The 24694-nt window shown below is 42.7% G+C and overlaps 1 protein-coding gene across 1 annotated transcript in view; it reads left to right on the forward strand.

Annotated features, from left to right (window-relative positions):
* Positions 1–24694, forward strand: part of UNC80 (unc-80 homolog, NALCN channel complex subunit) — a 392207-nt gene that overhangs the window by 259408 nt on the left and 108105 nt on the right. The window contains 6 exon segments of the mRNA XM_033945805.1: positions 5164–5344; positions 8527–8795; positions 13929–14063; positions 18364–18502; positions 19475–19571; positions 22280–22450. Coding sequence (XP_033801696.1) covers positions 5164–5344; positions 8527–8795; positions 13929–14063; positions 18364–18502; positions 19475–19571; positions 22280–22450 — 992 coding nt within the window.

Genomic DNA, 24694 nt, shown 5'->3' on the forward strand with positions numbered 1-24694 from the left:
ATCCAGTCGGGTTTTCAAGATTTCCCCAATGAATATGCATGAGATCTACTAGTATACAATGAAAGCAGTGTATGCATATTCATTGGGGAAATCCTGAAAACCCGACTGGATTGCAGCCCTTGGGGAGGGACTTTGACATCCCTGATCTATGCTTTAAATATGACATTCTTATTTTATCAGAAATGACTTCATTACCTTATGGCTCGTTCCCAATGTTTATATGGGTGTATGGCTCCGGTGTCTCTCAGTGTTTTGGATATTACATGTGCTTTTGGCTGCGTGTTGTGCTGCTACTCCCCTCTTTCTAGATAGGCATGGGTCTGCCTGCTGTATCACATTATGTAGATCAGTGTTTTTCAACCTTTTTACACCTATGGACCGGCAGAAATAAAAGAATTATTCTGTGGACCGGCATCGGTCCGTGGACCGGCGGTTGAAGAACACTGGGCTAAGTCGTGGGCCAGACCCCGCCCATCTCTACCCAATCTCCACCCCAGACCCCGCCCCCATAATAGTGCTAATTGCACCTTGCACGTCCCTTGCCTCATCTGGAAGCCTTCCCTCTGACGTTGCAACGTCAGAGAGAAGGCTTCCGGTTCAGACGCAGGATGCCCGTAGGAGCCACGGCCCTTGGCTTTGTTCACTGAATCAGTGAGGAAGAGGGAGCTGGCTCAAAGATAACGCCGCATCGATCTCACTGTGGACCGGCGGTTGAAGAACACTATTTTGGGCCTGATGCACGTGCTGGCCCTGTGGACCGGCAGGAAATTTCTGTGGACCGGCACTGGTCCACGGACCGGTGGTTGAAGAACACTGATGTAGATAATTTCTTGTGACTCATTGCATTGGTGCAGCGTGCATGTTTCTTGCCTTGTTAAAATTTGTTGTACTTAATATACCAAACTCAATAAAAAAAATTTTGAACTAAAAAAAAGAAATGACTTCATTTTAGGGCCTCGTTTATTAAACAAAATAGGCAAAACTTGAATAGATCACTAACCCCCCTCTTCTATTAAATTGCGCTAGCAGCTTTTAGAGCAGAGAGCCGCGCTGAATGGCCTGCGCTGCTCCCGACGCTCATAGAGTTCCTATAAGCGTCAGGAGCAGCGCAGGCCATTCAGCGCGGCTCTCTGCTCTAAAAGCTGCTAGCGCAATTTAATAGAAAAGGGGGGTTAGTGTTCTATTCAAGTTTTGCCTATTTTGTTTCTGCCTTATGACATCTGTTTGATTTGGTTAAATGTTTTATTTGAATATAGTTTGCATGTTGATGCCATTATTCTCTAATTTAGATTATTATATGTTTTATAAGTTGTCTTATATTTAATATATATGCTTCATGATATATGTCCTATGATTTTAAATGTCTTTATGTGTTACATATTTCTTTATAGTTATTTATTTATTTGCTCAATTATTTAGTCCATCCTCCCAAAGGAGCCCAGAACTGGTTACAAAGTACATCCACAATATAATCGAGACAGAACAAAAATTACATAATTTACAATATAAACATGACAAAAAATATATCCACTATGCAGCTCTGGTGAGGGTAGGTGGCGTAGGTGCATTGACTCTGAATGGCATTTCTGAGTGCATGTCCTTAAGGAGCTGGGTTTGTGAAGAGGAAGGTTTTCACAGTCTTCCTGAAGCTCCAGAGTCCATCTAGTGTTCTAACAGATGGGGGGATGGTGTGCCATAGTCTGGGTATGAAATGTGAGTAGGAGCGTTTGCGGGCTGTTTCAGTTCTGAGGGAGCGGCCAGGTGATATGGTCAGTTGTTTGTTTATCTCCTTGGGTCCTCAGTGGTCGCTTTGGGAAGTAGATTTGTAGTTTAGTTGTCATGTAGTGTGGAATCGTTTTGTGGAAGGTTTTGAAAGCGAGCATCAGGGCCTTGAAGGCGCAGCATTTTTGAATGGGCAGCCAGTGCATGGAAGCTAATGCAGGGGTAACGTGGTCGCGAATGCCAAGGTTTTTCAGGAGGCGGATTGCAGCATTTTTCACCCTTTGGAGGCGGGTGAGAATTTTGGTAGGTAGGCACACTAGTAGTGCGTTGCAATGGTCTAAGCGAGATAGTACAAAAGCATACAATAGTTGGGCGAATTTGGGTTGTGAGAGGAAGGCGTTTTCCTATACACAGAAACAGGGATCCTTGTTGGGACCACAGTTTTAAATAAAGACTTTTATTTTGGTTGAAAAGACATCTTCCTTGCCTTTTTTGTTTGACTATTATTCTTTTATGCAATAGACAACAGTCCCTAAGAATAGAATGCTTTAATGGGACCTGCAGTTACCGACAGTGAGAAGTTGTAAAAATCATAGTCCTTCAGTAGTTAAGCATCCTGGGGCACCCTCTTGCTCTGTACTGTCATCAGCTATGGAATGTGGTATTTCATCAAGGTATGGACCTGCCTCTGATATGTGACCCTCTGATATACAGAATCTACAGGGTGCCAGTGAAGTCCACAGAAGTTGTTTGAGATGGAGGGGGGCGGGGAGACTGATGGGCACAGACTGGGAGTCAAACCTCAAGGTTATAGGGCTAGATTCACTAAACCTTCCGATCGTGTCCCAATGATGGCAAAACCAGTTTTGCGATCGTTACCTGACCCAACCCAATTCACTAAACTATGTCTTTTGTTCTACTCCATGCAAATGAGGGGAAATGGCATGCAAAAGTAGGAAGCCATCGATTCACTAAGCAGAAGAAGAAACACCGATTGGGTTTGCCGATCCGAAAAGAAGCGACTGCTGAGGACCAGTTGCTTACTATCCTTGCCGACTCTCCTGCCCTCTTCCGCCCTGAAATATCAGTATCGAGGTTACAACCCCATATAAAACAACCATCAAAATTAAAAATAAAACTGTAAAATATCTTTACATATGCGTAAGAATTCCTTTTTTATATATTCAGTAAAAAGCACATTGTGCGCCCATGGTTTTAACCCGCGGGTTTAAAGCGTGTTAAACATAGAAACATAGAAACTGTCGGCAGAAAAGGGCCAAGGCCCATCTAGTCTGCCCATACCAATGTCCCACCCCCTAACTCCCTCCCCGAAGAGATCCCACATGCCAATCCCATTTTTTCTTAAAATCTGACACGCTGCTGGCCTCAATCACCTCCAGTGGAAGACTATTCCAACAATCAACCACTCTTTCGGTGAAGAAATATTTTCTGGTGTCACCATGAAATTTCCCACCCCTGAGTTTCAACAGATGCCCTCTTGTTGCCATGGGACCTTTTAGAAAAAAGATATTTTCCTCCACCTGGATACGGCCCGTAACATATTTGAACGTTTCGATCATGTCCCCCCTCTCTCTGCGCTCCTTGAGTGAATATAGATGCAACTTATCCAGCCATTCCCCATACGGGAGATCCTTGAGTCCTGAGATCATCCGGGTGGCCATTCTCTGAACCGACTCAACTCTTCGCACATCTTTGTGGTAATGTGGCCTCCAGAATTGTACACAGTATTCCAGATGGGGTCTCACCATGGATCTGTACAAAGGCATTATGACCTCGGGTTTGCGGCTGACGAAGCTCCGACGGATACAACCCATGATTTGTCTAGCTTTGGCTGAAGTGTTCTGTTTGATAATCTGGCTACACAAAATAATTCACTGCGTCGGACACAAATCATTCCTTTTTAAAAATGTCCAACTTGTAGGGCCAGCAAAAGTAAACTGCAGCCCTTTCTTTGAGCTCGCTTGTGCTTTGCCACCAGTGACGTGCAGGAATAAACCCCGCTCACTAACTACGCAGTAAGGGCGAAGAACTAGTGCATGCGTACATTGCATCAATAAACAACAAGGACACGCAGTGGGATCGCTATAGGGTGTGCGTCTGATCAGATCATTTGCATGTAGAATCTTTAGTGAATCAGTTGCTCAGCAAAAATCGGCCAAGAATCGCCCAACAACAATCCAGATTGGTAAGTTTAGTGAATCTAGGCCATAGTGTCTGACGATCTCAAGGTAGTGAAACAGTTTGATGAGGTGGTGGCCAAAATGAGAAGGCGGTTGGGCTGCATGGAGAGAAGCATAACTTGAAATTGAATTTGAACAAAAGGAGGCAATTGTGCCTCTGTGCATGTCACTGGTGAGGCTTGACTTGGAATGCTGTGTTCAGTTTTATAGGCTACAACTAGGTATTGATATAGAGACAAAACAATTACGAAAAAAAGCAACCACAAAACTGTGGGATCTGCACTAGAAGACATTTGAGATGAGATATGAGGGCCTAAATACATATAAGCTAGAGCAGAGGAAGGATAAGGAATTAGTGCATAAGGAACAAACCCTTTCCAAAGGAAAGGAAGTTATGGGGCATTATTTGAAGATGCAAAAAGGTAGATTAAGAAACATCAGGAAATATTTCTTCACAGAAAGAATAGTGGATATCTAGAAGTTCTTCCCAGAGGAGGTAGTGGAGATAAAAACAGTGATGTAATTCAAAAGATTGCAAAAACACAGAGGTTTTCATAATGGCAAGAGTAAAGACACCAGGCATTGTTTGCCTCTACTCAGAATAGAAATGAACAAACATTTTGCCTTGCAATGACATGGGTGGAGGTAACTGAAAAGACCAATAGTTGCAAACCTGAACAGAAGTATGAACAGAGTGACAGTTGCAACCCCAACCACCTTACTGGGCTGACTAGATGAGGATTTTGGTCTTTATTTACCATCATCTGCTATGTGAATTCGGTTGAAATGCTAGACGAGGGTTTTGCTGTGAGGAGGCTGTAAAACACTTTAATTGATTAAGGCATGGGTTAGAGAAGGTTGTTATCAGTCTCACATAGGCCTTTGCTTCTAAGCAGACTTTTCTTTCACCAGCTTTGTCACATTGTCCTTTGACTTTAACAGCACCTGTCTCTGATATGTGTGCAAACACATTTCCTTTCCCACAAGCTTTGAAGCCTTTGCACACTTTACTGTGCAGGAATTGTTGTCCCAATACTACTGAGTGGCCAGCAAGTGCAAAGAGTGTGACTGGGTAGACATTCATACTCTGTAAAGGGTGAATAACAGGTTTCCTTCCCATGCTCATGCTTACCTTCCAAGAAGAGTCTTTAGGAGAAAGTTCAACAAGCAAAGATCAGGGACAGATTCCAAGTGGTCATGGTTGCGAACTGTGTAATCTATATGACTGTAATTTTTTTAGGTATTCACTCGTAAACTAGAGGAAGTGGGCCGGGTGCTATTCCTCATATCTTTGACTCAGAAGATCCCCGTTGCCCATAAACAATCCCATGTATCCATGCTTCAGGAGGATCTGCTACGCCTGCCTTCTTTCCCTCGGAGTGCCATTGATGCAGAATTTTCACTGTTCAGTGATTCTCAAGGTATTGAAACAGTTTTTGATGTTATGGATGAGTAAGATTTCATGGCATGTAAAGGGATCCTATCAGAGTTTGCAAAATGATAATGGTAAAAAGATAATTTTGAAAAGAAGCAGGTCAGTATTTAAACATTTTAGCATTTTCTTTTTAAACACTGGCTATGCCATTTAAGTATTTTATGTATATTCAGCATCACTATCTGTAGAAGCCATGGCACTGAATAAGTGCATAGGCACTATATAGATAGAAACTATCACTATATGGATAAGTTCTTTGGAATATACAGTCCAAGGATTATGAAATTCTTATTATAAATAGGAAGAAAAAGCATGACTGATATATGGATCATTTTACTAAACTGTATTAAGTGCAAACATGCTTAATGCAGGGAAAAAGGCCTTCCTTAAAATGCATTACAGTGTTTTACGGTAGTTTGCCTCTTTGTGCATGCTAATCATATGCTATTTATTTTTTAGAGTAGACGTGGCATGGGTAGAAAATGGGCACTAACCAGATAAAGTGGATTTAGCGTGGGAGCACTTAGGTCCTGATTCTATAAAGTCCACCTAAAGTTAGGGGCTGCCTCTCGTTCTTCCTACCTTAGAGAGGGTGAACAGTATCTTGTCAGTATCTTGAATATTTCGATTATGTCCCCTCTCAGTCTCCTCTTTTCAAGGGAGAAGAGGCCCAGTTTTTCTAATCTCTCACTGTACGGCAACACCTCCAGCCCCTTAACCATTTTAGTTGCTCTTCTCTGGACCCTTTCCAATAGTACTGTGTCCTCCTTCATGTACGGCAACCAGTGCTGGACGCAGTATTCCAGGTGAGGGCGTACTATGGCCCGGTACAGTGGCATGATAACCTTCTCTGATCTGTTCATGATCCCCTTCTTAGTCATTCCTAGCATTCTGTTTGCCCTCTTCACCACAGCTATGCATTACGCGGATGGCTTCATCGACTTGTTGACCAGTACTCCCAAGTCTCTTTCCTGGGGGGGTTTCTCCAAGTACTGCCCCGGACATCCTGCATTCGAGTATAAGATTTTTGTTACCAACATGCATCACCTTACACTTATCCACGTTAAACCTCATTTGCCATGTCGCAACCCATTTCTCGAGTGTGTTTATGTCACGTTGCAGGTCTTGAAAATCCTTCTGCATCTTCACTACTCTGAATAGCTTCGTATCGTCTGCAAATTGAATCACCTTGCTCATCGTACCAGTTTCCAGGTCGTTTATAAATATGTTGAAGAGCACGGGTCCAAGCACCGAACCCTGCGGCACTCTGCTCGTGACGCTTTTCCAGTCTGAGTATTGTCTATTTACTCCAACTCTCTATTTCCTATCCGCCAACCAGATTTTTTTATCCACGAGTTTGTCACCCTCGATTCCATGGCTTGCAATTTTTCATAGAAATCGTTCATGTGGGACCTTGTTGAATGCCTTCTGAAAATCCAGATATACAATGTCGACCGGCTCGCCCTTGTCTATATGCCTGTTTACTCCCTCGAAGAAGTGCAACAAGTTCATCAAGCAAGATCTCCCCTTGCTGAAGCCATGCTGGCTGGTCCTCATCAGATTGTGTCCATCAAGGTGATGCCTAGTCTCACTCATTCGGAGTGTGTCACACTCATTTGAAAGCTTTCTCACTCTCGTACTCTTTGAGCCTTATTTCTCTGTAATCAGAGTTTCAGTACCAGTACAATGATCTTGATCACTGCTTTCATGAGAAGGAAGACTTAGAGAAGTAAATCAAATCGTCCAACCATTAGAAAGAAATCTGAACACACCTTCCTGCCTACTACTTCCCCTCACCCTGTCCCTTTACTGCAAGGACATGTGCTCTGAATCTGATGTTATATACTTTACCGGACAGAAGACAATTTTCAGCTGAAAAAAGTTACTGAAATTGTTCCCCACTTTGTATTCTTGCAGAGGCTCTAAAGCAGGGGTGTCCAACCTTTTGGCTTCCCTGGGCCGCATTGGCCGAAAAAAATGTTTCTTGGGCTGCACAAACGTGCAAACGCTGCAGCAAGACAGAGGGGGGAGTCGGCAAGATGGTAAACAAATAGGGGCAGCAGAGGAAAACACTGCATTGCCCTTGACCGGGGCCGCACAAAATACTTCACTGGGCTGCATGTGGCCCTTGGGCCGCAGGTTGGACACCCCTGCTCTAAAGAAAAGCCAATATCATCAAAGCCATATTACACTTAAATCATTCTAGATTTATATCCTGGATGTTCCATCTGAAAAATCTCATTCTTTGGCCTTCAATCTCACTCCTTGGCATGGTAAATCTCACTCTTTGGGATGGTCTGCCCTTGGCATCTCTTCTTACACCATGGAAGCCATGTAACCTAACTTAAGCAGATAAAATTAGGACAGCAAAAGCACTGTCCTAACTTTATCTGCCAAGTTAACCAGGCACAGGTTAATTCCATATTGCTGTACTAACCCAAATATTCAATGCCAGAGGCTGGACATGCCCTGACATTGACTATCTACGGTTAATTCATCCCACAGCTATGTGTGTCTTAGAAGCCAGCTGAAGATAAGTTGATTCGTTTCATCTGTCTTTTCAGAGTTTTCACCGCACTGCACAGAGCTTTTTTCAAACGACAGGAAAGGTTGTTTATGCCAATGAGGTTATTGCTCAACTACCATTGTGGAGGTGAGAAGGCCCATTTCTGAGGCTTTCTTCCTTCCCTGCACTTTTTTGTAGAGCCTGTGCCGTCTGGTATTTTCATACTTTGCACCATATATGTGAAAGAGTTATGGTTGATTAGAAGCCCCTTATAGCAATAAGCTGAACAGTGGGGCCCTGTTTTTTTTTTTTTCTTTCTGATTATCTAGTAAGATATGGTGAAAATTATAGAACAAAATACTGTATCACTGATATCAACAGAATTTGTGCGTGCTCCTGCTGAAATGTGCTGTAATATCTAGATTTAGGTGGTACTTCCAAAAAAAATAAAAAAAAAAAGTTTGTTGAAATAATGAAAATAAAAATGTGTTATGCAATTAATTTTATTTATTGTGACTTTTTGGAGGTCACTAGATCTTTTTGCTCATGTTTTCATTCGCCAACTGCTCTGCTAAAGCACTAGTCAGTTGCAGTTGGAGCGTATTCAAGGCATGGTGCCATCTTTCAGGTCTTCACATAATGTGTCTTTGCTATTCTTTTAGCAGGGAAAGAGCTGTTCGGCCTTGATACGCTCCATAAAAGCCTATGGATTAAGCTGCTGGAAGAAATGTTTCTGGGCATGCCCAGCGAATTCCCTTGGGGAGATGAGATCATGCTGTTTTTAAATGTCTTTAACGGAGCTCTAATCCTGCACCCGGAGGATAGCGCACTTCTGAGGCAATATGCTGCTACCGTAATCAACACAGCAGTGCATTTCAACCATCTCTTCTCTCTCAGTGGATACCAGTGGATTCTCCCAACCATGCTGCAGGTGACTCTCTCTCCTTTAGTCCTAACAAAGGCCTTCACACTTTTTCTCACAACACTCATATAAAATATTTGGATCACAAAAATACAGAAGACTTGCATGTGGCAATAACCAGGTGCAACTTTAATAAATTGAGCCTTGACAATGAAACCCCACTCCATTAACCCAGGTACACATATCAGCTGGAATTCACCTTTCAACAATTAACATTTAATATGTAAATGTATATCAGTTAGTCAGTATTGAACTAACTGAAAGCCATTTAGCCCAACTCTTTGAACAAAGCCCACTAGACATGGTTCATGGTAAGGCCAAACCTTGCCATTTCCAAGGTCCATGACAAATGTCAAACATGTCCTACGTCTCTTCCCTCTTTGATCACCAATTAGCTTCTGACACTCCTCAAACCTCCCAAAACTCCCCCATACACATGCAGAACCTAAAATAACACAAGAATACCTGAAATCATCTCCCTCCCTTACTCCTCCCGATGGAATGGAAAAGTGGGAGGGTTGGTTAAAACACATCCACCCACCTGGGATCTCAAAAAATTCCTGTTGAGCCCACCAAAACTGCCTATTTACCTCGCCTTAGAGCTGGCCCTCTAATTTATTTCACAAGATTTGTATTTTGTACTATCTCCACATTCTAAGTGAAAAACAAACATACACCGTTCCAATATCAAATAGCCTATACCAGACAAAACAAAAATATTATGACACAATAAAAATTATAAAATAAACAATAAAATAAATTCAAAAGACTAATGATCTAAGCTGCCAGTACTTGGGCCGATACTTCTTTTACTGTACAGTACACCATAGCAGAGAATATTCGAGTCAACTGGTAATTTTTTTGACAAAAGAAAGTCTTTAAAGCAATCTTAAAATTTTGCAGCTATCTTAATGATTGCAGATTGGGAGGCAACACATTCCAAAGTGTTGGGTCCACTATGGACCCATATTCCTCAAAATACTGGGGACCTATATTCCTCAAAATATATCACCTTATAGAGGGCACATCCAATATATTAACTATAGAAGACCACAACAAATGAGAGAGCTGGTGCACATGCAAGGAGCCAGCAACCACTGAAGATAATATTGTTGCACCAATCATCTGCCCCCCCCCCCCATCTGTTTCTAACTGAATTTCTCTCTATGCTTTCCCCCTCCCCCATTCCTCCCTCCTACTTTCCTCAATCACAGCCTAGGAAGATGATAGAAAAGGGGGAAAAGGGGGCTTAGCCATGTTAATACACCTTCTCAGTTATAAGAGAAGGTTTCCACCTTATCTTTCCTCAAAAGTCATAAAAAGGGAAACAAAAAAGAAATGAACTGGATGCTGGTAATGATGTGAAAGAAAAGTGGATCTAAACTTTGAACAAAGGAGAAGATGCCATTCAACTTGAAAAGATTAAAATGTTCTTCGGCCTCCACATCATAAGTTTGCTATCAATTTGGGGCAGATTAGTTAGAACAAAGGATGTGAAAGATAAAACTATGACTTTTTTGTACTTTATGAGAGTATAGAGTTGTAAAATCTCAGAAATATATATATATATATATATATATATATATATATATATATATACACGCCAAACAGAAATATAATGTGATTGTGAAGATTTAGAGTCCACCAAAATACTTCTTCTGTTCCCCAAAGATAAGGCTTCCTCAGTGGGAATACTATGCATTAGTCACATGCTTCAATGCATGTTTCTGTGAAAGCAATGAAGCCTTAGAACAGACTTGTCCAATCTTGTTCTACTGGGGACCACATTTTATATTTTGTAACATTCACAGTGCCAAAACATGCACTAATGTATTTTGCCACATGTTCTATCAATCAGTGGCAAAATACATTAGTTTATCATCCCCTTCCCAGCTTTCCCCAACTCTTACTCATGTAACTGCTCCCAGCCTTCACCCAGTCTCTCTCTCTCTCTCTCATGTAAACCCCCCAGCCTTCCCCCATTCTCTCTTGCTCATGTAAGCCCCCTCCCCCTCAATAGCCTTCATCCAATTTCCTTTCCCTCTCCTGGCTTTGGTAGTAAAAGAAACAACAGGATTCCTGCTTCCCCACCACAACTTGGCCCTCTGCATGCTTCATGAGACTTGAAACTGAGATCAACCCAAACTTTCAGTGCCACGCAGCTCATGCTTATAGAGAGCCAAGTTACGGCAAGAAAGCAAAAATATTGCTTTAAGTACCACAAGAATTGTCAAGCTTCCAGGGGTCAGAATAAAGCACCTGGTGGGCTGGTATCTGGCCTGCGTGCCATAGGTTGGACAAGCCTGTCTTAGAAGATAGTCCCTCCTCCCATTTACAGTAAGGCATCCAACCACAGAGCAAAAACCAAACTTTAAAGTCAACGAAGAACAGTTCAGTTTTCCAAACACAAGATAACTATCTACATATGAGTTTGAGAAAATCAGGATTTTTGCAGGTAACAGTGCATGTGTGTATTTGAGAGATGTTAACCATTCCCCTTAACTGTATCCCTGACATCCTGCTCATCTGTCTATTCTGCTTAGATTGTAAGCTGTTTTGAGCAGGGACTGTCTTCTTTGTGACTCTGTACAGCACTGTGTACGTCTGGTAGTGCTATAGAAATAATTAATAGTAGTTGTAGTAGTATGAAGTGCTTCAGAAGCACTGTGGGTCTATAATAACATATGAACAACAACTAGGAGTTTTGATCCTAGATTTATATAATTTAGAATTTGGGAAATGTATTTTTGAGACAAAGAGATGCTTTTCCCAGGGCAATTTTGGGTGTTTTATTATTATTATAAGTGGAAACTCATTTTCCCCATCAGGAAGTATTCTTAGGGTTTTCTGGTTATAATCAGAAGCCCTAAAAATAACATCCTTATAATTTGCTAAAATAGCATGCATATTAGGTTAGTAATGCTCATTATCACCTTTTGCACTAAGCTGGCATGCTAATATTTGAGACGCTCATCACCTTGCTCTTGTGGCCTCCTTCCAGCACACAGATCATCTTCCCCCTCCCTTCCTCTTCATGACTGATGGTGTCCTGATCAAGATCACAACTTTTTATCAAGGGGCCCTTCTTCCCGCAATGAAAATCAGATACCCCCATTGTATTGTGGACCCACAAAGCTTCCAAATCCTATGATCCCCTCCCCACTCTTTAAGAATGCTTCCTTACTAGTCTATGAAGTCTCTATCTTCACTGGAAAAAGGGATAGGAGAACCTATGCTTTGTTTGAATGTACCTCTTAGCATATGAACACTTTGCATCTCATTAGTGAATCACTGCCACTCTTTAGGACCGTGCCCAAGTGATTGCTTCTTCTGTTGCCTCAGATACAAATTATGAGCTAGATTTACTAATGTGTGTTAATGCATGCAAATTCACATTAAAACATGTTAATGTGATTTAATGCCTGTTCTGAAATGCAAGCCCCATTATTGTCACTAGGTTCTACTTGCTAAGAGGATAATTCTACAAAATTACACGCATAACTTATAACATACTGTAAGTTATGCATGTGTTTCTGGAACACAGGCATGCCTGTGTAGAGTTACCAGAAGCCTGGATTTCCACGGACATGTCCTCCTTTTGAGGACATGTCTGGGGGTCTGGACAGCATTTAAAAATCCTGCACTTTGTGTAGGTTTTGAAAAGCCTCCCGACATAATCACGTCAGGAAAGAGCATCCGCGGCGCAAGATATTACATATACATTTCTAGACTGCAAAACCTTACGGATCAATGCGGTTCACAAAAGATAAAAACTGGACATTTCCAGTGATCTACAAAACTTGACATAAAATCATATTAGTGGTCTAGAAATTTTGTAAATAATATTGATTTTAGTAGTTTTCTAAAATGTGAATAGAAACAAGACTTTGTGAATAAAGAGCGTAACTCCCTGTCATGCGTGCATGTGCGTGACATCATTGCATCATATTCATGCGTGACATCATTGCATCAAGTCCACGCATGTATGGATGCCGTCTGGGGGCGGGACAGAGGCGCAACTGAGCGGTCTTGGGGGCATTTCCTGAAGGAAAATCTGGTAACCCTACCTAAGTGCATACACACACTTGCTTGTATATTCAGGTTATCCTACAAAGGAAAGTAGGTGCCTACCTTAATACACTAGGGACCAGATTCTGTAAACAGCGCCTAAATTGGTCAGCACCTAGAAAAATAGTGCCAGAAATGTAGGCAAGGGTTTTAAAGGTCTATATTTCAGACATCTCCATTTTGGGAGAATTGCACTTAGTGGTTAAAATTGCACTTAGTGCATAAAAATGGCCACTTAGGTGTTAGGCGCCACTAAGAACCGTGCGATAGGTGCCTACCTTTCATTGAATTGGGTAAATGCCTATCACCTAATTAATTTTTTTTCAATTACTGAAGCTATTACGGGGATTTTCCCAATTAAGGGCTCCTTTTACTAAACAACACTAGAGGTTTTTAGCACTGGCGAGGTAAATACACCGATGCTCTTAGAATTCCTATGAGTTTCGAAGCATTTACTTAGTCAGCCAATGCTAAAAACCTCTAGTGCCATTTAGTAAGTTAGGCATCTAACTTTAGGTGTCCCTTAGAGAATCTGGCCCTAGGTGCCCATATATAGGTACCCAGTTCTAGAATTATCCCCCATATGCATTATGTGAATTAATGGGTCTTAACACATTAATGCACATTAATAAATCTAGCTCCAAGACTGTAAGCCCTACGTGGATAACAAAATACCAACTGTACTAGAATTTAACTTATTTTGAACAAGCAATGAAAAGGTATGCCAAATTTAAATAAATATGTCAATTTTTAATATGCATAAAAACATAAGAATAGCCTTACTGTGTCAACCAATGGTCCATCAAGCCCAGTAGCCCATTCTCACGGTGGCCAATCCAGGTCCCTAGTACCTGGCCAAACCCCCAAGGAATAGCAACATTCCATGCTACCAAGCAGTGGCTTCCCCCATGTCTTTCTCAAAAACAAACTATAGATTTTTCCTCCAGGAAATTGTCCAAACCTTTCTTAAAACCAGTTGAACTGCATAGACCCCTTAGTTTCAGACTCATCTTTTCAGTTCTAGACTATTATTTGGAAAAGAAAACAAAATGGATGTCATTTTTTTTATCTTAGGTCTATGCCGATTATGAAAGCAATCCACAGCTACGTCAAGCTATCGAGTTTGCCTGTCGCCAGTTCTACATCCTGCATCGAAAGCCTTTTGTTCTGCAACTCTTTGCCAGTGTAGCCCCTCTCCTGGAGTTTCCTGTAAGTACATTAGTTTGGAATATAATATATATATATATATATATATATATATATATACACATATATATAAATAAGGTCAACAGCAAAACAAAACAAAAATAATGATAAACTGGTTACTTTTCATTGAACTAGCATCAAAATATTTGACTACTTTTTGGGAGTTCCTTCATTTTATTTTGACCTGAGAAAATAAGTTCAATACAAATCAAGCAAGACATGTATTCCTCTTTCTTTCTTTTTTATTTTTTGCATTATAACTTCAAGGGGACCTCTGCTTATGGCCAGATTGTAATATAACGCACCTAGCAATAAACCACATATACTCTAATTCTATAAACTTTAATTAGCATGCAAATTTGCACAAGTAAGTTATAGAATAAGGTCATTTGCATAAGGTCATAATTAGAGTTAACAGCCAATAATTGGCCATTGGACTTAATTGGTGCTAATGGGCACAATTAGCAGTTGCATGCTTAACTGCCCTTTGTCACTATTCTATAAACTGCATGCTGAAATTCCAGAGCATGCAATTAAAGACGGTGTGGTCCTGGGAGGAGCATTTGTGGGCCAGGGGCATGTCAGATACTTATGCATGCGGGCTATAGAATATTTTTATTTACATGCCTAACCACCTACATTTGGGCGTGAGTAGTTAAGCCAGCCACTGAACTGGCATAAGTGCTCACACCTAAAGTTAGGTATAGAAATGCACATTTACACTAGGGGCCTAATATTCGGCAGGCAGTGATCAGCATTTTGCTGCCCATCGCCAGTATTAAACCTAGAAATTCAATTTTGGACCGTGTCTGGGTACTGACATTCAGTTTAGAGAACGATACGGGGACAAATTTTTCCCCGTCCCCGCGGGAACTCATTTTCCCGTCCCAGAGAATTCTTTTCCTGTCCCTGCTCTGTCCTCATCTGCAGAAGCCTCAAACACTTTAAAATCCTAAGTAGCAACATTCTAGAGCTCAGATTGTGATGTCATAATGCCTCATTCCACCAATGCCTAAGCTCCGTCCTCATCTGCACAAGTCTCAAACACTTTAAAATCATAAGTGTTTGAGGCTTGTGCGGTTAAGGCAGAGCTTAAAGGAATGGGGCAGGGACAGGGACAACAACAAAACTCGTAGGGACGGAGCGGGGAAATTGAGTTCCTGCAGGGATGGGGGACAAATTTGTCTCCATGTCATTCTCTAATTCACTTTCCAACATCAGTTATAGAGCTGGCATAACTTCAGGCACCTTAATGTGGCAAAGATGCATGAAATTTATAGTATTCTGTAAGGTGTGCATGTGACTGGACAACCAATGTGAACACCCCCTTTACATTTATGTACTATCCCATGGATTCTATATAAGGTGCCAAAATTTGCATGTCCCATGATGCATGCACAAATTAGTTGCATGATAAATTCATAACCACCAATAACTGAGTGCTAACGGTCATTTATTGAGGTTAATTGCACCATTAGAAATTGCACTGTCTGGATGTGAGCTGTTCTATAAGGCAATGCGCCTAACTCTCAGTGTGTATCTCAAAAGGGGCGTGGCTATAGGAGGGAAGTAGGTTTATAGTGTATAGTCAGGGGTGTTCCAAAAAGTTTACACATGAACTTACAGAATACTGGGTCAGCTCACCCAACTTAGGCATCTGCATTTCCAGCAGGTTTCAGCAGCCACTTAAAATCTGGGCACGGGAACTATCACTAAGCGTGATTGTGTAAAGGGCATACACCCCTTATGAATTTGTAGCACCAATCTTTTCTGGCATCCAATTTGGAGCACAATTTGTAGAATCCATCCCCATGCCACTTATACAACCGTTACAGAATAGAATTTAGTCTCTTTGCTGCCACTTATGCATGCAAGTGTACACTTACCTGCAAAGTGCTAGTATTCTGTACATTTACGCATACAAGTGACACATAAATGTGAGCAACCACCTATATAATTGCCCTTTAAGTGATCATTTACACATGAAAATGACCTCTTACAGAATACTGAAACCATGTTTTGATGGCACATGCACCATGTTTTGATGGCATATTCTTTGCAGTGGGCATTCACATGAGCAGAGTTTGGGTGAAACACGGGCAGAGCATGCAAGTTCACTTGTATAAATTCTAGAATAGTATAAGTTACACACTTTGGCTCAGATTCTATAAATGATGCCTACAATTAGGCGCCTAGATTGATGCCAATCCTAGATTGGGCCCAATCCTATTTAACATCTTTATAAGAGACTTGGCAGAAGGGCTTCGAGGTAAAATAACATTATTCGCCGATGACGCCAAACTGAGTAATGTAGTGGGCAATTGCACAACAGACGAAGATTCAGTGCCCGACAACATGATGCACGACCTATTCCTACTGGAGCGATGGTCTAGGACATGGCAACTCAACTTCAATGCCAAAAAATGCAAAGTTATGCACCTGGGCAGCCAGAATCCATGCAAGTCTTATACCCTTAATGGCGAGATCCTAGCAAAAACGGTAGCAGAACGAGACTTGGGGGTAATCGTCAGTGAGGACATGAAGTCTGCCAATCAAGTGGAGCAGGCTTCGTCCAAGGCAAGACAAATCATGGGCTGCATACGAAGGGGTTTCGTCAGTCATAAGGCGGAAGTCATTATGCCATTGTATAGATCCATGGTGAGGCCCCACCTGGAATACTGTGTGCAATTCTGGAGGCCGCATTATCGCAAGGATGTGCTGAGACTGGAGTCGGTGCAAAGAATGGCCACCTGGATGGTCTCGGGACTCAAGGATCTTCCATACGAAGAACGGCTTGACAAATTACAGCTATACTCGCTCGAGGAGCGCAGAGAGAGGGGAGACATGATCGAGACGTTCAAGTATCTTACGGGCCGCATCGAGGCGGAGGAAGATATCTTCTTTTTCAAGGGTCCCACGACAACAAGAGGGCATCCGTTGAAAATCAGGGGCGGGAAACTACGAGGTGACACCAGGAAATTCTTTTTCACTGAAAGAGTGGTTGATCGCTGGAATAGTCTTCCACTACAGGTGATTGAGGCCAGCAGCGTGCCTGATTTTAAGGCAAAATGGGATCGGCACATGGGATCTATTCACAGGGCAAAGGTAGGGGAGGGACATTAAGGTGGGCAGACTAGATGGGCCGTGGGCCCTTATCTGCCGTCTATTTCTATGTTTCTATGTTTCTATGATGCTCCTAGCTGATCTAGGCACCTAACTTAATTTTCTTAATTGGTGCTGGTAATTGAAAGCGTCATGAAAACACAATTTAAAAACCATCAATAAAATTTAATTAGCTGGCAGGCGTCTACTCTGAGGCGCATTGTCAGGGACAGATTTTGGGTGTGGTTTGACTTAAGCATGCCTAACTTTTAGATGCACGCATTTAGGCTAAGAAAACCCTAGCTTAAATGGCAGTACACCTAAGGATTCAACGCTTGCCAGCATCTAAGACTACTTAGGCACCACCAGGCACAATTCTATGAACGGCGCCTAGCAGATGATTGACAATCACCCTCAATAGTGCCTAGGAGTTAGGCATCATTTATAGAATTAGGGTTTTTTGGGCTAACATCTAGGCCAGTGTCTCGCAAACCTTCCGGCTGGCGGCACACTAAATCCAGTGCCCCACCCGGAAGTACGCAGATGTCGATGCATGCGTGGAGGCCAATCTGGCCATGACCCGCTTCAGTGGAGGGATCCAGGACTTGCGGGGAGAGACGCCGGCCAGGAGGAGAGATATCCACGCCGGCACGTCCTTTAGGCAGTTAGCCGGCGTGGACGACTCTCCTCCTTGCCAGTGTGTCGCTGTACACCTGAAATCTCAGGAAGCACACTGGTGTGCCGCAGCACACAGTTTGTGATACACTGATCTAGGCACCTTAAATGTGAGTGTGTTATCTGGTAAGTGCCAGCATACCCTCTTGTCCTACGTGCCTTGTTATCCCTTTAGGTGACTATATTTAAGCCCAGATTAGCCTCTGGGTAGTTATAAATAAAAGCTTATGGTACTAAAGTTCAGTGGAAGCTAGTTTCAATTGAGTTAAAAGAACAGGAAGAAACCCACCACCACCAAGAAATAACTGCCACTGTATTTGCATAAAACTATATCAAAATGATGTCCGCATTATATATTTGTTTATATATTTTTGTACATGAGCTATGGGAAGTATAAGGCATGCAAACAAAGACAGACCTCCCTATTTTAAAAAATAACTGTATCTGAGATATGGAACTGGACAACAGAGGGCAGACCTGTTCAAAGACTGTTCTGAACTGATATATCTTCTTTCATTTCATATAGGATGCTACAAATAGTGGACCCAGCAAAGGGGTATCAGCTCAGTGCCTTTTTGACCTGCTGCAGTCTTTGGAAGGAGATACACCTGATATTTTAGACATCTTAGAGCTGGTGAAAGCAGAAAGACCCCTGAAATCACTAGGTAATACGGAGGGAAATATTTGTTTGATATTCACTTCCTCTCCATTGTAAGAAGGGTAATTCATGTGCTCACTGAACCTTTCAAAGTGCAGGAATTCAGCAAATAGGCCTCTGATGTCATAGCAATAGAAAAGCTGTGCATTATATAGACTCCTCCCACTGCCAAGAGCAGAGAGCTACTATTGGCTGTTTTGAAAGATTCCAAGGTGTTTTGTGGGAGCTGGCAGAGAATTTCTCTAAGCAACTGGTTACATATAGCTCTGGGGATCAGTGTCCCAGAATCCTAAATATACTGGTAAAGGGGGGAGTTCTATTTGTCCTGTTTACCTTCTTTTTACCTGATAGTGTTTTTCTGGCCTGCCTCCTGTGTAGGGTACCAAAGGAGGCCAGGGGTTGTACCCTTATATATCAAAAACGCATTTCTCTGTACATATCTTTCCTGTCTCTTTGCTCATCTCTGCCAGCAGAGATAGAAACAGATGACCTTCAGTAGGGAACATCACACGGTTTCATATTTTACAAATGAAAACAACTATGAGGCCTTAAATATAGGGTTACCAGATTTTAACATTGTAAAATCTGGACACATGGACCCAACCCACCAGGCACACCCAGTTCTACCCAGCCCCTCCCTGTTTTGCCCAAGTCATGCCCCATTCCACACCAGCCCCACCTCCCCCAACCTATTCTCATGCTCAGAGCTGCATTGGGAGGGCATTTGCGCATGCGCAGGTGTGACCCGATAACAGTCCAATAGAGTTTGCCACTTTCAGCAGCCCAATCATACTAGACTTTAAAAAAATGCTCAATGGATTTCTTAACTTGTGTATATGTAAATAATTCGCACCTGGGCATCAGTTTAACTTAATACTTTATGACCAGTAAGTAAATGCAGGAGCCATCATTCCAGACTCTGGTGGTTAACACTATGAAAAGAAATGTTATAAGATGTTCTTTCCATTTGTTTTCTCAGATTTCTGCTATGGGAATGAAGATCTAGCATTCTCAATAAGTGAAGGCATCAAACTGTGTGTGACAGTGGTGGCGTATGCCCCAGAATCATTCAGGAGGTAACAACTTCTGGCATTCTCTATCTGAGTCCTGTTGAAGACAGGGAGGGATAGCATGAGAGCTAGATGTGTACATACAATTCATCATGAAATACCTGACTTGGTTTTTGTTGTTGTTTCTTTCTTAATAAATCTGTTCACTGATTTTCCATCAAACACTTAACCAGATTTTCACATTGGAAATATAGAAATAGCATTCTGCATAGTCCCATTTCTGCACACCTAGGAAATGAAAAGGTTCATTCTCGACCTTTGCATGTATAACATATGATAAATTCCTTTAATGGTCAGCTTTAGACACCTCCTACAAAGTCCTTTCCAAGGTTTTTACAGACTAAGGGGCTAATAATAATAATAAAAAGTTCAAGAAGTGGCCTAAATCGGTACTTGGATGATCAAAAAGACAGATCGTCCAAGTACCGATAATCAAAGCTGATTTTGACAGATGCCGGTTACAGAATCCTGCTTTTAGGTGAAGGACTGGCTCCCTTCTTTGCCTAAAAGGTCTTGTTTGGGGCGTCATCAGGGACGCGGCAGAAGAAATTAGGCCAGTAGAAGACCTGAAGCAGCGTTCAATGTGCCTGGGATGCTGCTGCTCCTGCCGGGTTTGTCAGCCATGTAGCGGTGGGAGGGTCAACGGAGGTTTCTGTTGTGCCGGGTAAGATCGGCGGGGGGGGGGAGTCACGGCATGTTAGTGGTGTGCCTAAGGTCGGGGGGAAGGGGGAGTCGCGGCATGTTAGTGGTGTTCCTAGGGTTGGCGCAGGGGGGGTTAAAAACATGCTGCTCAGGGGGATGGGAGGCAGGCAGGCATCGAGGGGGGGGTTCAGTGGAAGGGGAATGGGAGGCAGGCAGGCTGGCATCGGAGGAGGGGTGGGGGGTTCATTGGAAGGCAGGATGGCATTGGGGGGTTTCCATGGAAACATGCTGCTCAGGTGGATGGGAGGCAGGCAGGCAGACTGGCATCGGGGGGGTTTAGTGGAAGGGGAATGGGAGGCAGGCAGGCTGGTATTGGAGGAGGGTGGGGGGTTCAATGGAAGGCAGGATGGCATGGGGGGTTCCATGAAAACATGCTGCTCAGGGGGATGGGAGGCAGGCAGGCATCGAGGGGGGGTTCAGTGGAAGGGGAATGGGAGGCAGGCAGGCTGGCATCGGAGGAGGGGTGGGGGGTTCATTGGAAGGCAGGCTGGCATCAGAGGGGGGAGGAAGGAGGCACTGGGGGCACTAAGGACATAGAAAGGGGCACTGGGGGCACTATGGACATAGGAAGGGGCACTAAGGACATAGGAAGGAGGCATAGGGAGATTCACAGACAGAAAAAATGACAGACAGGCAGCATGCAAGGAGAGAGAGACAAAGAAAAAAAATACCCAGACAGACAGACATCTACTCTAGCACCCGTTAATGTAACGGGCTTAAAGACTAGTATATATATATATATATATATATATATATATATATATATATACAGTGGTACCTTGGATTACGAGCATAATCCGTTCCAGGAGAATGCTCGTAATCCAAAATGCTCGTTTATCAAAGCAAAGTTCCCCATAGAAAATAGTGGCAACAGCAACAATTCGTTCCAGAACCCGGAGTCTGTACCTGTCGGGTGCCGGGTGCTGCAGCGCTGTCTCCTCCGTCCGCCTCCTCCGTCCGTCATCCAAAGAAGAACCCCACAGTGCCGCTTCAGGGGGATGCCTCTAATGTCCGCCAGCCGCCGGAGAACCCAGTAGTGCCACTTCAGAAGGATGCCTCCTCCATCTGCCGGCCAGCCCTCCATTTCGGATGCCCCTCGCATGCTGGAGAGCCCTCACCCGATCCCACGCAGCCGAGTGCCGCCCCACCCACATGCCGCGCACAACACGCACAATGCCGATGATTGACGCTGTGCGCGTCACATGTAACTTGCAGGGGGGACGGCACCCGGCCGCACAGGCCCAGACAGAGGTCCTCCAACCTGCGGAAAGCACCCGACATGGAAGCCTGGCTGGAAGACGGAAAAGGAATCCCCCGAAGCGGTGCTTCCTGGACTGTAATTGCTCGTTTATCGGGGCAGTGCTCGGTTTGCGAGTCAAAAGTTTGCTGAGTGTTTTGCTCGTCTTGCAAAACACTCGCAAACCGGGTTACTCGCAAACCGAGGTTCCACTGTATATATATATATACAGGATGTCTGTATGGCCAGTCCGCTAAGAATGCTGGCCCCTCCAATGGCTGGTTTTAGTGTGTTTTTCATTTGAACTTTTTTTTTTCAAAAAATGATTCAAAAACAGACACACTGAGGACAAATACATCTAAGAAATGGCCATTTTTGAAAAAGAGATGCCATTTCTCTGGTTTGAAAAAGGACATTTTTCTACTGAATTTTCTGAAGTTTTTCCCAAAATGTCCAAAATCAGATTTAGATATCATATTGAAAATACCCCTTTATTTCTGTAGGCTGAACTACGAACACCCCCCCCCCCCCCTCCACACACACACACACACACCTTCAGTATCAAATGATAAATATGAAAGCATAGTTAAATTCCTTATAACATAATATTTGATTTTTTTTTCTTTATTCTGATCTTAGTCATATTTTTACATCCTTAGAAGCAGACTTTATTTAAACGTCCCTTCCTCTAGATATCCTGAGGGAAATACAGAATAAATGTTGAGGTACAGTCCATAAACACTGATTTATATTAATTAGATATTATGTCACTTAGCCTTCAGATGCTGATGGTACTGGAAGCCCTTGTTCCCTGCTATCTGCAAAAACTGAAGAGGCAGACATCACAACTAGAGACTGTATCAGCTGCCCGTGAGGAAATTGCAGCCACTGCTGCCCTGGCTACCTCTTTGCAGGCTCTCCTGTATAGTGTGGAAACCCTCACCAGGTATAAACATATATCCTGAATAGAGAAGGAAATTTCTATGGAAAATCTTATGCTTACAATTCTGTCAAAGCAATTTTTCAAAAACGAACAGACATAAAATACACTTATGTTAAAATGGAACATCAGCAATAATTATTATATAAACCCAGTTTTACATAGGACATCAAGGTAAAGCAAGGGATGTATAATTCAGGACATGCACAATTAGCAGAGTATGTTACAAAAGGCTCACTGAATGCAGAGCCTTTTGTAAAATAACTTTAAGAGTATGGGTGCTGTCATATACAGTGAGAACGTCTAGTTTAGAAAGAAACATGTTTGAAAAAGACCAGATATCACACAAGGCTCTGCAAGAGTAAAGTCAGGTGAGCAGACCTGTTTAATTTTCTTTTTCAGATGGTTCCAAATGTTTTTTAAATTTTGCTTTTAAAGATATATACATCACATCAGTTATTCAAGAATATCAGAAAATCACAAAACATAATAAATTACTAAACATAAAGAAAAACTGTAAATGATACAGTCCACATAAATGGGAGAAAGAAAGAGACAAAATTAGTAAGGTAATAAAATAAGAAAACAAGATAATAAATTCTAAACTTAACTGTGCCTAATGCTTCTTTCTTTAGATATTACACCCCTCTTACCTTCTACAGAGAAGTAATAGTTCCACGTTTTAATTATCTCCATTGTGAGCATACTTTTTGAAAGCTATGCTTACATTTTTCAACTTTTTAATCTATGTATCCCATTCCTAAGAGAGGATCTTAATATAAATATTAAAATGAGGACCCATGTTTCTTGACAGGGTTTTCTTTATATGCACCTCTCGTATGGCAAAAAATGCATTGGAAAAAGCTTCTAGGTGACTTTTTCATAAATCAAAATGTTCAGTTAACATAGAAACATAGAACATGACGGCAGAAAAGGGCCACGGCCCATCTAGTCTGCCCACACTAATGGCCCACCCCCTAACTACCTCCATGAAGAGATCCCACATGCCAATCCCATCTTTTCTTAAAATCTGGCATGCTGCTGGCCTCAATTACCTGTTGTGGAAGATTATTCCAGTGATCAACCACCCTTTCGGTGAAGAAATATTTTTTGGTGTCGCCATGAAATTTCCCAACCCTGATTTTCAATGGATGCCCTCTTGTTGCCGTGGGTCCTTTAAGGAAAAAGAGATCCTCTTCCACCTCGATACGGCCTATGACATATTTAAACGTCTCGATCATGTCTCCACTCTCTCTGCGTTCCTCGAGTGAGTACAGCTGCAACTTACCCAGTCGTTCCTCATACGGCAGATCCTTGAGTCCTGAGACCATCCTGGTGGCCATTCGCTGAACCAACTCAACTCTCCGCACATCTTTTTGATAATGCAGCCTCCAGAATTGTACACAGTATTCCAGATGGGGTCTCACCATGGATCTGTACAACGGCATTATGACCTCGGGCTTACGGCTGATGAAACTTCTACGTATACAGCCCATGATTTGTCTAGCCCTGGATAAAGCTTTCTTCACTTGATTGGCAGTCTTCATGTCTTCGCTAATGATCACCCCCAAGTCACGTTCTGCTACAGTCCTTGCTAGGATCTCACCATTTAGGGTGTAAGTCCTACATGGATTTTTGCCACCAAGGTGCATGACCTTGCATTTTTTGGCATTGAAAGTTACTGTGCATTGAGGGCCCGATTCTATAGACAGCGCCCAACTTGGTAGGCGCCTGTGAAAACGGCACCTACCGCATGTCAATCAAAGGGCTCCTTTTATCAAGCCACGCTAGCGGTTTAACGCGCATAATAGCACACGCTAAACCGCGGGACGCGCTAGCCGCTACCGCCTCCTCTTGAGCAGACGGTAGTTTTTGGCCAGCACAAGGGTTAACGTGCGATGAAAATTTACGCGCGTTAACCCCGCTAGCGCGGCTTGATAAAAGGAGCCCAAAGTTAGGCGCTGTTTGTAAAATTATGCATGCCAGAGCCTAAATCAACTTAGGCACTGCTGGCATCATAATGCTATGCACTGGTATATTAAGCCATTGTCTTATTGGCCTAATATACTAGCACCTAAGATAGACGCCTGCCTAAACTCCACCACTAACCACGCCTTCTTTTCCTGTAGGCACCAGTAAACGCCTCAGTGTAGACGCCTACAGCGAGGTGGTAGGCACCTGCTGAGTTAGGCGCCTGCCGGCCACTTAAGTTTTTTAATCATTTTTTAATGGTGCTTTTAATTAACAGCA

Source organism: Geotrypetes seraphini, chromosome 5 (genome assembly GCF_902459505.1).
Source record: "Geotrypetes seraphini chromosome 5, aGeoSer1.1, whole genome shotgun sequence".
Lineage (NCBI taxonomy): Eukaryota > Metazoa > Chordata > Amphibia > Gymnophiona > Dermophiidae > Geotrypetes > Geotrypetes seraphini.